The sequence below is a fragment of the Malus sylvestris genome, chromosome 9 (assembly GCF_916048215.2).
Source record: "Malus sylvestris chromosome 9, drMalSylv7.2, whole genome shotgun sequence".
NCBI classification, from domain to species: Eukaryota; Viridiplantae; Streptophyta; class Magnoliopsida; order Rosales; family Rosaceae; genus Malus; species Malus sylvestris.
The window spans coordinates 5,362,706-5,373,875 of NC_062268.1; the positions used below are offsets into that span (position 1 = coordinate 5,362,706).

Below are 11,170 nucleotides of genomic sequence, written 5' to 3' on the forward strand. Positions count from 1 at the left end.
GACCTCCTTTTCACAAGTCCTCTACTTCTCTTTGGTACGAACCTAAAAAACTTGGCTCGTTAAAAAACATGTTGTGTTCATTTCAAAAACTTAAGGTGAACTACTAAAAAAATATATATTAGGCTCACTAAGATGGAGTTTAATAATTGCAAGCTTAGAGAATTTTATGTGGTCCATATTGTTCTTAAATTAGGAGTCGAAATGACCGAAATAATCTTGAAGGGGATTTGGTTAAAAGGCCCGAAACAACCTCAACAATCTAAGTTACAATAAATAAAGTAGTAAATATTACCATCGCTTAAAAATGATGAACAAAAATATTCCCATAAGTTAAAGTCGCAAAAACATCACACTCAAGCCCCATTTATTATGGCCCCACCCACCCCCTCATGACTCATGATGAGTCCACTCGACGCGTCTTGGCCTTGCAAATTACCACCATGGGTGCTGCCGACCTCCAAACCCATGAAAAATCAACGCTTGAAAAGCTTTTGAAAAAACAGAAAATAAAGGGGGTAAGAGAGTAAAATTCTGAAATATTATGGGAGCCCCTGATATTTTCGAAAATTACAGTACAGACGGGTTAAATTTATTAATTTTGTATACCCGGCCCACACACAGACCCAAAAAAAAAACACCCTACCCTAAACCCAAGTCGTCGTGAGACACAAAAGCCCTCAACTCCCGCGGCAACAGCCTCCTTCTCCCTCTTCGTTCGATACCAGCTATCGGCGGAGCTCCAAAGTTTCCAACTTTTTGTAATCTTTTTGTTTGTTTTTCTCTGCCCAAAAAACCCTCTTCTTCTTCTGCATTGGTTTCCAGAAAAATTTACAGATAGGAAGAGGAAGTAGAGTCTCAGAGTAGGAAAGTCGGGTTCTTGAGGTAATTGCGAACCGGGTACGGAAAACCACCCAGAAAGATGGGAATGAAGGACAAGAAGAAGACCCATAAGAGCAAGAAGGCTGCCCTGCCAAATTTGGATATTGTTGAAAAGGGTATTGTCACATTTCATATAAATTTAATATTTTTTTTCTTACTGTTTTACTGTTTTAGAGGTGCACTTGCTGCGATGGCAATTGCCTTCGTCCATGAGCGGTAGATCTCGGGTTCGAGACTTGGGAGCAGCCTCTCCATAAATGGGGGTAAGGCTAGCCGACATTCACCTCTCCCAGACTAAGCGGGAGCCGACCTTTACTGTTTTACTGTTTTAGCTTGATTCTGACTTGGGTTCTTGATAAACTTTATGTTCACATTGAAAGCTCATTGTTTAGAAATTTGTATTGGATGATGAATAAAATGATATAAAATAGATGCTACATACATTGGGAAATTGTAGAATTTACACTAAAAAAATAGTAGATGTGTGTGTAATTGTTCATATTTGTGTAGACACAGAAATTTGGTAGTTGTCCTTGGCAGCATAGTGTTTTTGCTCTCTGTATGTGTAAAGTTACGGCGAAGAGTATAAATGAGTTGTGATTTTGCAATTTTATTTGTTTCCAGATGAGAAGTTAGGATCGGCAGAGATGAGAAAGAGAAAAAGGGCGAAGGAAAGCGATGCTGACTCTCGAAAGGTTGTCCAAGTCTCTATTGAAGGTACATTGGGTTTCTGTTTCTTATTCGTTAAGTACGTTGTTAGGACTATAGATTTGGAATGAACTCTATGTTCTCGGTTTGGTTTTGTTGTTTCAGTAGATAATTCAGCCAAACCAGCCAAAGATAAGAAAAAGACAAAACTAATGAAGAAAAGGAAAGTAAAGAATGCGAAGAATTATGCAGCTGTGGAAAGCGAGAATGATCACCCAAATACGGAGACTGATGACGATTTTAATGAAATAAAAGGTAAGTTGCCACTAGTTGGGTAGCAGTATAGTGTATTGTATGCACGGGAACCACTTTATTGTGTAATTTGTTAATCGTGTCCTGGTGCATTCAAGTACCTTTTTGGGGGTGAATGTTGGAAGTTTGTAAATTTCCAATATCTTTGCCTGTCTGTGTTTTGTTATGATAAGAATGTTAAGTCAGAGTTGTTTTCTTTTATATAACCTAAGGTCACTGGATTCAATTTCTGACTCAAGTTGTATGGCAATGCTTGGGTGCTTTTGAAGTGCCAACTGTAGAATCCGTTCCTGCTGCTTTTAATTAATTAATTAATCTAATTGTCTTTCTATTAGATGATGGAGTTGCTGATCAGAGCCCATTTGAAACTCAGGAAGAGATTGAAATTGGTGAAGTGCTCACTGAGGCTGGTAAGGGTCTGAAATTGGAACTTAGTAAAGTGGCAGCTTTTGTTTGATCTGAGCGTCGAGTCATTGGATGGAGCTTTTATTGCAGTTATACTTATAAGGTCAAGTGCTCATTGAGGTTTTCTTTTTACTGTAGGTAAGTCAAAGAAAGCTAAGAAAAAGAAAAAGAAGGATCGTAATCCATTAGAGTTTGTGAAGTCACTGGAAAAGGAAGTAGAAGCTGGTCAGGAGAGCAGCTCAAGAGGAATATCAAGTACGATTCTTGAATTTGAACATTTATTTGTATCCGAGTTATTACAGTTTCATTGCAACCAGTGCTATTCTACTTTTAGGAATGATAATTGTCAATGTAGGCGTATCCAAGAAAGCTTTGAAAAAGAAAAAGAGGGATCTTGATTCATCAGAGTCCACAAAGACAATGGAAACGGAAGTAGAAGTTGATCAGGCTGATGTTTACCTTATTTCTTCGGGGGATGAGGAGTCTTCGAAAGGAATGAAAAGTAAGAATTACTCATTTCAAAATGCTCATTGGTGTATACTGTTCATATTCTTAAGCCGACAAACACCCATCAGTATACATATGGATAATAAGCTTCAAATTATTTCATTTACGAAAGTCAACATATGGTGATATTTTATCTCTCATTGAGAATTTCTGAATCCACAGAATGGGTTACGGAATACCATCAAAGCAGACCTGGATTGAAGGAACTGCAGCAAAGAATCGATCAGTTTATGGTTGAACATGATGAAAAACTGGAACAGGTAATTTTCCTCTTCAATGCTACAATTACCCTACAACTAGAGTATCTTCATTCAAACCAGCGATGGGAACCTTCACTCTTAATAACACTGCTCGCACCGTCTTAAGAATTTGCACATACTTGAAGATCATAAAAACACTTTCATGTATATTGAGCCATCTATAAACACATAATGTATAGCTGATGTGCTTGCTCTATTGTTTTTCCTTGTTTTGAATTATGGCCCTCATAATTACTTCATGGATATATGCCGCATATTCCTGCCTCTGAACTCGCTTCATATATGCCCATGTAACGTGGAAATGTATAATCTATTTTTATGGTATATTGTGTGGTTTGTGTATGTCCATCTGTTTATATTCATTGCATGTAACTTCCGAGTTGATCAAAGTGTCTAAGTTCGCATATATGTGTGGCACATACAGGAAAAGAAAGAGAAAGAAGCCCGTGCTGCAGAGGGAGGATGGACAGTTGTAGTACATCATAAAGGAAGGAAGAAGACCACAGATGCTGAGAGTGGAATTACAGTAGGGTCTGTCGCCCAGGCTGCTTTGGAGGACAAGGTGGCCAAGAAGAAACATACAGAAGTTGTTGGGCTAGATTTTTACCGGTTCCAAAGGAAAGAAGCTCAGAGGAATGGTATGTTAATCTTACATATAAAGCTCATCTTTTATTAACCTGAAAAACCACACTTCATTTGCTGAAAATGTTGCATATCCTCTAAAGCACTCCCATAACGAGCAAGCAATGGCATGTTACATACGCTTCTGGTGTCAGTTTCTGTTTAACTTTCATAATTCACACACGAAGGGTTTTGATTTTAGAACTAGAATATATGTATTTTTGTTAGTTAATGCGGTGCAGAAAACAGCGAAGCACTAATACGATCTGTCCTTGCAGAAATTATGATGCTCCAGAGCAAGTTTGAGCAAGATAAAAAGCGGATACAGCAATTAAGAGCGGCTAGGAAGTTTCGACCTTACTGAACGCCTGAAAGTTTGTACGAAGAAAAGCCAGGAATCAATTGTTCTCATTCATAATGTCGAGACATGAGTAGTACAATGCGCATTGCATAACAGTTTTGCGCCCACTACTTGGTTTTCCGCTTGTTTTTATCAAATGTAAGTGACATCCATGTTGAATTCTTTTTTTCTTTTTATTTTTTTACCTGCACATTTCTCATGTGTTAAGATTGGAATTCATCGACTGCCGACATCACATTCACTGTTTTTAGACAAATTGGCCTCCGGTCCCTTTTCTGTCTCCTCTGACCAGTCGAAATCAACGATGCTTGTCTTAAAAAGTCTATAATTCCTAGTTAGGTTTAGCAGGGCAACTTCTCCACTGGTACAAATTCAGCATATGCAATAATGAATGGCTGCTTGACCTCTTCCAAGGTTTTGCTTAATGCCTATTGGTTTTCCTTTGTAAGTCAAATTTGGCAGCTTAATTTTCCCAAGTTCGTTTGAAATGTCCTTCCTTGAATTTTTACAACCCAAATGCCCAACAAATTTCTACCAAAAACAAGAGACTCTTAAGGGAACTCTTTTAACTTTGTCACCTCATGCTTGCGGCACAATGTTTTAGTGTTCACGAGAATTGAAGTTAAATTATGAGGTAGCAGAGTCCATAGAGAGTCACTTTTAAGAGAAACCTCTTAGCATTCCTCAAAACAAGAAGCTTAGAAGCGAGGATGCTTCCTTGAGGAAAGAGATGATTACTCCTCACCAAGGCAATGGGTGGCAAAAAGTGTATTGACTTATATTCATTCCGTGTTCAGGCCACTAATATGATGTATGAACTACCGAGAGAGGCTCGTTTCTGTTTCTAACATTGGTAAACCACACGATAATAGTTAAAAAGGAGATTGAAATACCTTTATGAATTTGCCCGACCCAGAAGGGTAGACTAACCGTTTCAAAGAAGTTAAAAAACTTGATAAATAACATAAACCATTGTCATAACACAAGAAATTAAATAGATGACAATAATATTCATCTTATTGAGGGAAAAAAGGTACATCAACAAAGACTCATGCATCCAGGAAGTCTCAGAACGACAACGGATATCGGCTGCCACCCGAGATCCGGTTTATTGACAAAATATCATAAACCATTACCCTACTATAATTGCAACATAACCCCACAGTCACATTTGTTTTTACTTTTATTTATACTAAAAACAAGAACAATATCACCCTAGATCTTTGCCAGACCTATTTCTTCAACTTCCTCGTCCTTCTCGTCCTCGCTCCAGCAGCACTTCAGAATCGACCTTGGAGACTGAGAACCGCTGTCGTCCTTGACAAAGCTGCGGTACGTGACCGCGCCACCCAGCCCCAAACCCTCGTAGCTGCTTCCTCCGCAGCAGTATCCCTTCAAGTCCAGAGGGCACTTAGCGTCAAGATCTTCGCCTGCGGTGCTCGTGGTGTGCAAGGCTATGGAGAACTCAGCTGGTTTGAAGCAATCCAGAACCCTGTACAGCAGTTGGGTCAAGTTCACATCTTTGAAATCATAGCCCACTGTTTCAAAGCTAGCGTAGCTGAAACCGTCTTCTGGTGTCACATGGATGGTAGAAACTGCATTCCCTTCGATTGAGTTCATGGAGTAACCGCACGGCTCGAACTCAAAGTCACATATATCGGACTGCGGGAGGATGTTCCTGATGCCGGATTCTACGGTCATACCAGCAGCTGAACTTGCGTCGGATTTGTAAAAGACAGAAGCCCTCTTCCTGTCTAAACCAGTCATGCACATCTCCAGAGTGTAGGTAGGGCCTGATTGGCGTGAACCCCACAATAAGCTTGCCAACTCCGCCGATGCAGAGTAAATATGCCATTTCTGAGTTTTGTCAGGGCTTCCCATAACATATGCCTTGCTTGCCAAACCAAGCTTGCCAAAATGGCCGTCAAGTACAGCTACCTCCTCCGAAAAGCTACGATGCGGAGAGGGCTGAGCACCAGGAAAGATAAAGCTCCCACGAGAGTACCTCACAGATTTTACAGCTAGAGAGAGGGAGTCGGCAAGCTTGAGGATGGCAGGGATTGATCGAAGCAATTTCGTTGTGCCACAGGTTTTGATGATCACTTTGTAAGGGTACACAAAGAGGCTCGACTCGGATAGGACATAAGAGTCAAGATCATCATTCGACAGTGAAGAAACAATGGTGCACTCAGCTGGTGTCAGAATCTCATCTATTTGAGCTTTCGATAGAGAACGAAGACCCATGCCTTTAGGGTCAGCAAACAGTCCAGGCTCGAAGAAAGAGACCTCGAGCCTCTTTTCATACCCTTCAAATCCAATTGCAGAGACCGGTACAGCCATCTCAAATTCAGCAAGCAAATGACGATGCAACAGCAGATGAAGTGATAACAAGCGAGGGAGCGAGGGAACGAGAGAACGAGAGAAGTAGGAAAAAGAAATAGACTAGAATAACTAGAGTAAGATTGCAGTATTAACGATCGCACGGGGTTATGTCGGGACTTAACACAACTCAGGAGGGCTTCCGAGCGCACTGCACAGAGAACAATGTATGATAATATTAGTAGGGTATCCATACAAAACAAACCAGGAAATCCATGCACCAAGAAACTCAAAAGTAAAACTTACGTTAGAGTAAGCAGCTGATCTGAATTTCTTGATTCCACCGTGAGGCCTGACGTCTTCAATGCTGTAACCGAGGGGAGCTTCGTAGAACAATGATTTACTACTACTAGAATCCTTTTTGCCACCTTTGGACTCCATTAGCTCATTCAGTTATTTTCCTGCAGAAAGGATTAACCAAAAAGGGATCAACACCAAATAACCTCACAAGTAATAAACTAGCAAATCCGTTACCTCTATGAAAATATCATGAAAAGCCAATTGCTTAGACCAATAAACAACGATTCGCACAGATCAAAAGCCTAATTAACCAATTTTATTTTTAATAACAATCATACATCCAAGCATGAAACCCTATAAACAAAAATGCTACAATTATATACACAAAACAAACAAGCATTGTGAGTAGTCTGTATATGAGATTAAAAACCCCCCGAAAATATCGATAATACGCATAGAATTGGCTATTAAATTTGCAAATGAACATCTTGATTCAGCTTCTAAACCAAATCATTACGTTTTCCACAAGAGAATAGAATAAAAATCCCCAATTCAATACAATTCAACAACAAAAACAAAACTTTGACCTAATCCAGCAACAAACACAATATTTTCTCATATATTCATACCAATAATCAAATCAAACATCGAAATAATAACCGAGATTAGGGAAACAAACTTACAATTGATTTTTTCTTTTTATAATCTAATACCGAATCTACAATCTCCTTCAAAATTCCCCCTTTAAATCTCTATATCAACACCTGAAAACGCCAACAGAAACCACAAAAAGATTAGAATTACACAACAACAAAACATTGAATTAAAATTCCATAGAATTGAGAACGGAAGGCGAACAATGGAACCCTAATCGTACCTGAAAATTCGAAAACTGGGACGAAGTTGGTAAGGAGGAGGCGAAGATCTGAAGGATTCGGCGAAATGGAAACCCTAAAAATAACTGAGGCTCACGAAAATTTGTTAGCAGAAAAAACGGTGCTTCGTTGTTTTCGTGAAGCTCCGAGCCCCTACGGGGGCGTTATCTTAAATAGTCGGATAATGCGTGTTTGCCACGATATTTCTCTTTATTTACGGTCATGCCACGCTTTCTTTCCTCTTCAAGTGTGTTTGTTCAACGACTCACGAACCTCCCGTAATTTTTTATTCGTACGATTCTGCCCTTCCGTGTTTGCGCGGATAGGAAGTTCGCCGTCCACAAGGCGGGCAGGGGCAGTTTGGACATTTGATCGCGGATCAAAGTTTTGAAAAGGCCTGCGAAAGCGAAACGACGGCGTCAAAGGGGGGTCCGGAGATTGAGGGCGGGGACGAGCGCGCGTCATCGCGACACGTGTCGGAAGGATAAGAAGGTGTGGTTGTGAATCGACCACACGTAATGAGAGGGACCGGTTCGTCTTGCGTGGCTGTGTGGGCCCGCATGACGATGCTCCTCGAACTTGATATCAAATCAATTGCAATTTGGTCCACGCAACTTGGACCGCAAACCAAAAAAGAATAATAACTTGTGCCGTTTTCAATATTTTGTTCCACTCCTATCCCAATCGTGTCTCTAATAATTATTGTGTTGATTAATTCATTAGGAACATTTCACATGCAATGTAACACCATGTTCAAATCTTTTGTAACGTTAATCTTTATTACTGTCTGGTGGTATTTTTTTTCATTTAAAAATTGGAAATTTTATATTCGAATTATGTCGATGACGAATTTGATATCAAATTAGGATGCCAATTATATGACTTAGCTTAATTCTCATTTGCCTTAGTGTAAAAGTATCGATGTACTAAAAAATACAAATTTTTTATAACTATTTTATATCAGATATTTTAATTGTATCAGACTTAATTTACTTGTTAGTAAACTTAATTTTTTTTTAAATTTGCTGTCATAAGCTTAACAAAAAATGTTAAGGAGCTTATTTCAGAAGTGTAATTGTTTATAGACTCTCTGCCACCTCTGTTTTTTACCACAATTTTTATGTCAACATTATAAAATACTATACAAAAAAATAAGGTGGTGGAGAGTTCATACAAGTCCTACTTTTGAGAGAATCTCGTTTGCATTTCTCGAACTTGATACGTATCAATTAATAATAATAGAAAAAACTAAATTTTTTTTTTTTAGAATATGTGCCCAACATTCCCAATAATGCTTAATACCAAATTAACTAATTAAGACTTTCTTGTTTTGGGGATACTTAATTTTGGAATATAAAGATTGGCGAATGGTCATCCAAATTTTGTGGCGATGCATGCATCTCTCCTAATATCGTGATTCGGAGGTTTAGCATCTTCTAATTTCTTTTTGTTTGTTGGCAAGCGTCTTATAATTAAGCAAAAGCATGCAACTAATGGCAACAATACCTACCCACTAACGTAAAAGCAAGTTAATTGCCACAATTATAGGAATCTTTTTTATTCGAATTAGGGGGTGGCATTGAGCCACGTTCATATTTATCTATTTATGTTTATGTCATCTTTGTGTTACGTTTTATGTTCACTCAATTATATACAACTTTAAATTCCTTGTATTCGAAATTTTACTAAGAATTTAACTTTTCCCCTCCAAACTCATTTGTTCTAGCCTCTAGCCCATCATATAATATTTATCCGAATAAAACCCAATGATTAGGATTCAACTAAGCAACTTACCAAATTAAGTTTGTGTGTCCGTTTTTATATTTTTTGGATCCCTAATATACCCCATCTAAGCCAGTATGGAAAGTTCTTGTAATTTTGTTTTAATTGATCATGTGCATTGAATTTGGCAAGGTCTTGGTTGTAGATGGAGAAATTAATTTGGATTTTTTTTTAATTTTGACAATAAATTTCAATTTGAATATACCTAATTTAGTGTTTATTTTCAACAATATCTATTGTTTAATTTTATGAAAATAATTTACCTACTATGAAAATTAATTTTATGAAAACAATTTCTATTGTTTAATTTTATACCTACATTATAATTACATGAAAATAGTTTACCTACTATGAAAATTAATTTTTTGAAAACAATATCTATTGTTTAATTTTATTAAAATAATTTACCTATTGTATAATTACATGCAAAAATTTACCTACTATGAAAATTAATTTTTTGAAAACAATATTTATTGTTTAATTTTGTGAAAATAATTTACCTACTGTATAATTACATGAAAATTAATGTGCCTACTTTTTAAATTTGTAACAAAATTAATTTACCTACTTCTTTTTATGGTATTAGTATACATAAATGTAGAATATATGTCCTTATATATTTGATCTAAATAGGTTTTGGATTGGAGGAGTTCACACAAAATTAAAAATATATTAAACAAATTAAATGTCTAAAAGAAACGTATAAGAGATTTGGTGGCATGATTTTGTAAATAAACACAAATTCATGGACATCTTTTATCCAACATGACATTATATTTAAATTTTGGATTTTATTTATAAGTTATAATATATGTGGGTTTTTGTCTAGAGTTTAAGAGTTGCAAGTACTTAAATCTAAAGAACCCAAAATTTTATGTGGTCTCTTTGCGATCTATCCTATTGAGTGACACATGTCACTACGTTAAATTTGTGTTAAATGCAATACGACTTTAAATTTGTTTTGGTATTTCTATGAAAAATTTGTGTTAAATAAGGACCAAAACGACAAAATACCCTTAATTTAATAAACAATGAGCCAAAATGAATTGACAAAATTGAGAGTATTTTTTGTCATTTTCTCGTAATTTAAATAAAATTTTTAACGGAAAAACCAAAATGATTTACAGTAAAGTAACTCAGACACGAGTTCTATCGATTTTAAATCTCAGTGCCAATAAGAAGTTATGCCATCCTAGAAACTATTTTAGCTAAAACGGCAAAAATAAATTTGAACGAAAAGACACGTGTCGTTCAATAAGATAGGTCACAAAGCGCCGACCGATAGCTTTGAGTACAAAATATTTAAACTCATTATATACATGTTAAATTTGTGTCAAATTGGTTTTAAAAAATATAACAACAATATTAGTTGGAGCAGTGTTAAACGTGTAAACAATCGTTATGAGTCGTGTAACGAGTCCGTGTCTAATATTCGAGTTGGTTCGAGATGGACGCATTCCAACTTCCCACCTCAAAAGCAGCCTTTGATTCCTCTCGTTCGTTCTGTCTTGACGCAGAAAATCAGGAGGGAACGCAACGCATGCATGTCAAACAACGCGTGGTTCAAGTAATGCTGCGCAGCTGTGTCTCTGTGTATCAAGTCTGAAAAAACACTCTTATGGTCTTTTCTGCTACAAGCACATATTTGGCATCAACTTTTCTTAATGTCAATTACGCTTCTAGCTTCTTCCAACTAATGAATAATATGATTTAAAAGATTGTGTGTCACGATGGGAAATTTTGAACAGTGACGGATTCGGAAAAAATTATTCGGAAGGCCACTTATAAAAGTTCGCAAACATTTTTTAGACATGTAATAATTTTAAAAGTTAGAAGGGCAACTCCTTTTTGAAGCATTTTATCAAGCAGGTGGAAGTGCATGAAGAGAAGCTTCAACTTTA

At 37.1% G+C, this 11,170-nt stretch overlaps 2 protein-coding genes and 1 long non-coding RNA gene across 4 annotated transcripts; 1 reads left to right on the forward strand and 2 right to left on the reverse strand.

Annotated features, from left to right (window-relative positions):
• Positions 1 to 629: 629 nt before the first annotated feature.
• LOC126582998 (protein PXR1-like) lies at positions 630 to 4,249 on the forward strand. 2 transcript variants are annotated; one of them, XM_050247290.1, is made up of 9 exons: positions 630 to 995; positions 1,504 to 1,596; positions 1,696 to 1,842; positions 2,175 to 2,249; positions 2,383 to 2,499; positions 2,600 to 2,746; positions 2,914 to 3,011; positions 3,436 to 3,649; positions 3,911 to 4,249. In XM_050247290.1, the coding sequence occupies exons 1-9, from the start codon at positions 920 to 922 to the stop codon at positions 3,994 to 3,996; spliced, it is 1,053 nt and encodes a 350-aa protein (XP_050103247.1). In that variant the 5' UTR covers positions 630 to 919; the 3' UTR covers positions 3,997 to 4,249. The 2 variants fall into 2 exon arrangements, with proteins under 2 accessions (XP_050103247.1, XP_050103245.1); XM_050247288.1 differs by having other exon boundaries at positions 631 to 995; positions 1,693 to 1,842.
• A 734-nt stretch (positions 4,250 to 4,983) lies between these two features.
• On the reverse strand, positions 4,984 to 6,517 carry LOC126582997 (S-adenosylmethionine decarboxylase proenzyme-like). The gene has a single exon (XM_050247287.1). The coding sequence runs from the start codon at positions 6,331 to 6,333 to the stop codon at positions 5,209 to 5,211; it is 1,125 nt and encodes a 374-aa protein (XP_050103244.1). The 5' UTR covers positions 6,334 to 6,517; the 3' UTR covers positions 4,984 to 5,208.
• Positions 6,518 to 7,295: 778 nt separating this feature from the next.
• On the reverse strand, positions 7,296 to 7,815 carry LOC126582999 (uncharacterized). The gene is made up of 2 exons (XR_007609643.1): positions 7,490 to 7,815; positions 7,296 to 7,376 (listed from the first exon to the last, which is right to left on the reverse strand). It is a non-coding gene; the product is annotated as an uncharacterized LOC126582999 (long non-coding RNA).
• Between the last annotated feature and the right edge of the window lie 3,355 nt (positions 7,816 to 11,170).

Coding starts and splice junctions, on each gene's coding strand:
- LOC126582998 (XM_050247288.1), top strand. CDS start 920: ATGGGAATGAAGGACAAGAAGAAGACCCATAAGAGCAAGAAGGCTGCC. Junction 2,250..2,382: donor TGAAGTGCTCACTGAGGCTG/GTAAGGGTCTGA, acceptor TTTTTACTGTAG/GTAAGTCAAAGAAAGCTAAG. Junction 3,650..3,910: donor GAAAGAAGCTCAGAGGAATG/GTATGTTAATCT, acceptor CTGTCCTTGCAG/AAATTATGATGCTCCAGAGC.
- LOC126582997 (XM_050247287.1), bottom strand. CDS start 6,333: ATGGCTGTACCGGTCTCTGCAATTGGATTTGAAGGGTATGAAAAGAGG.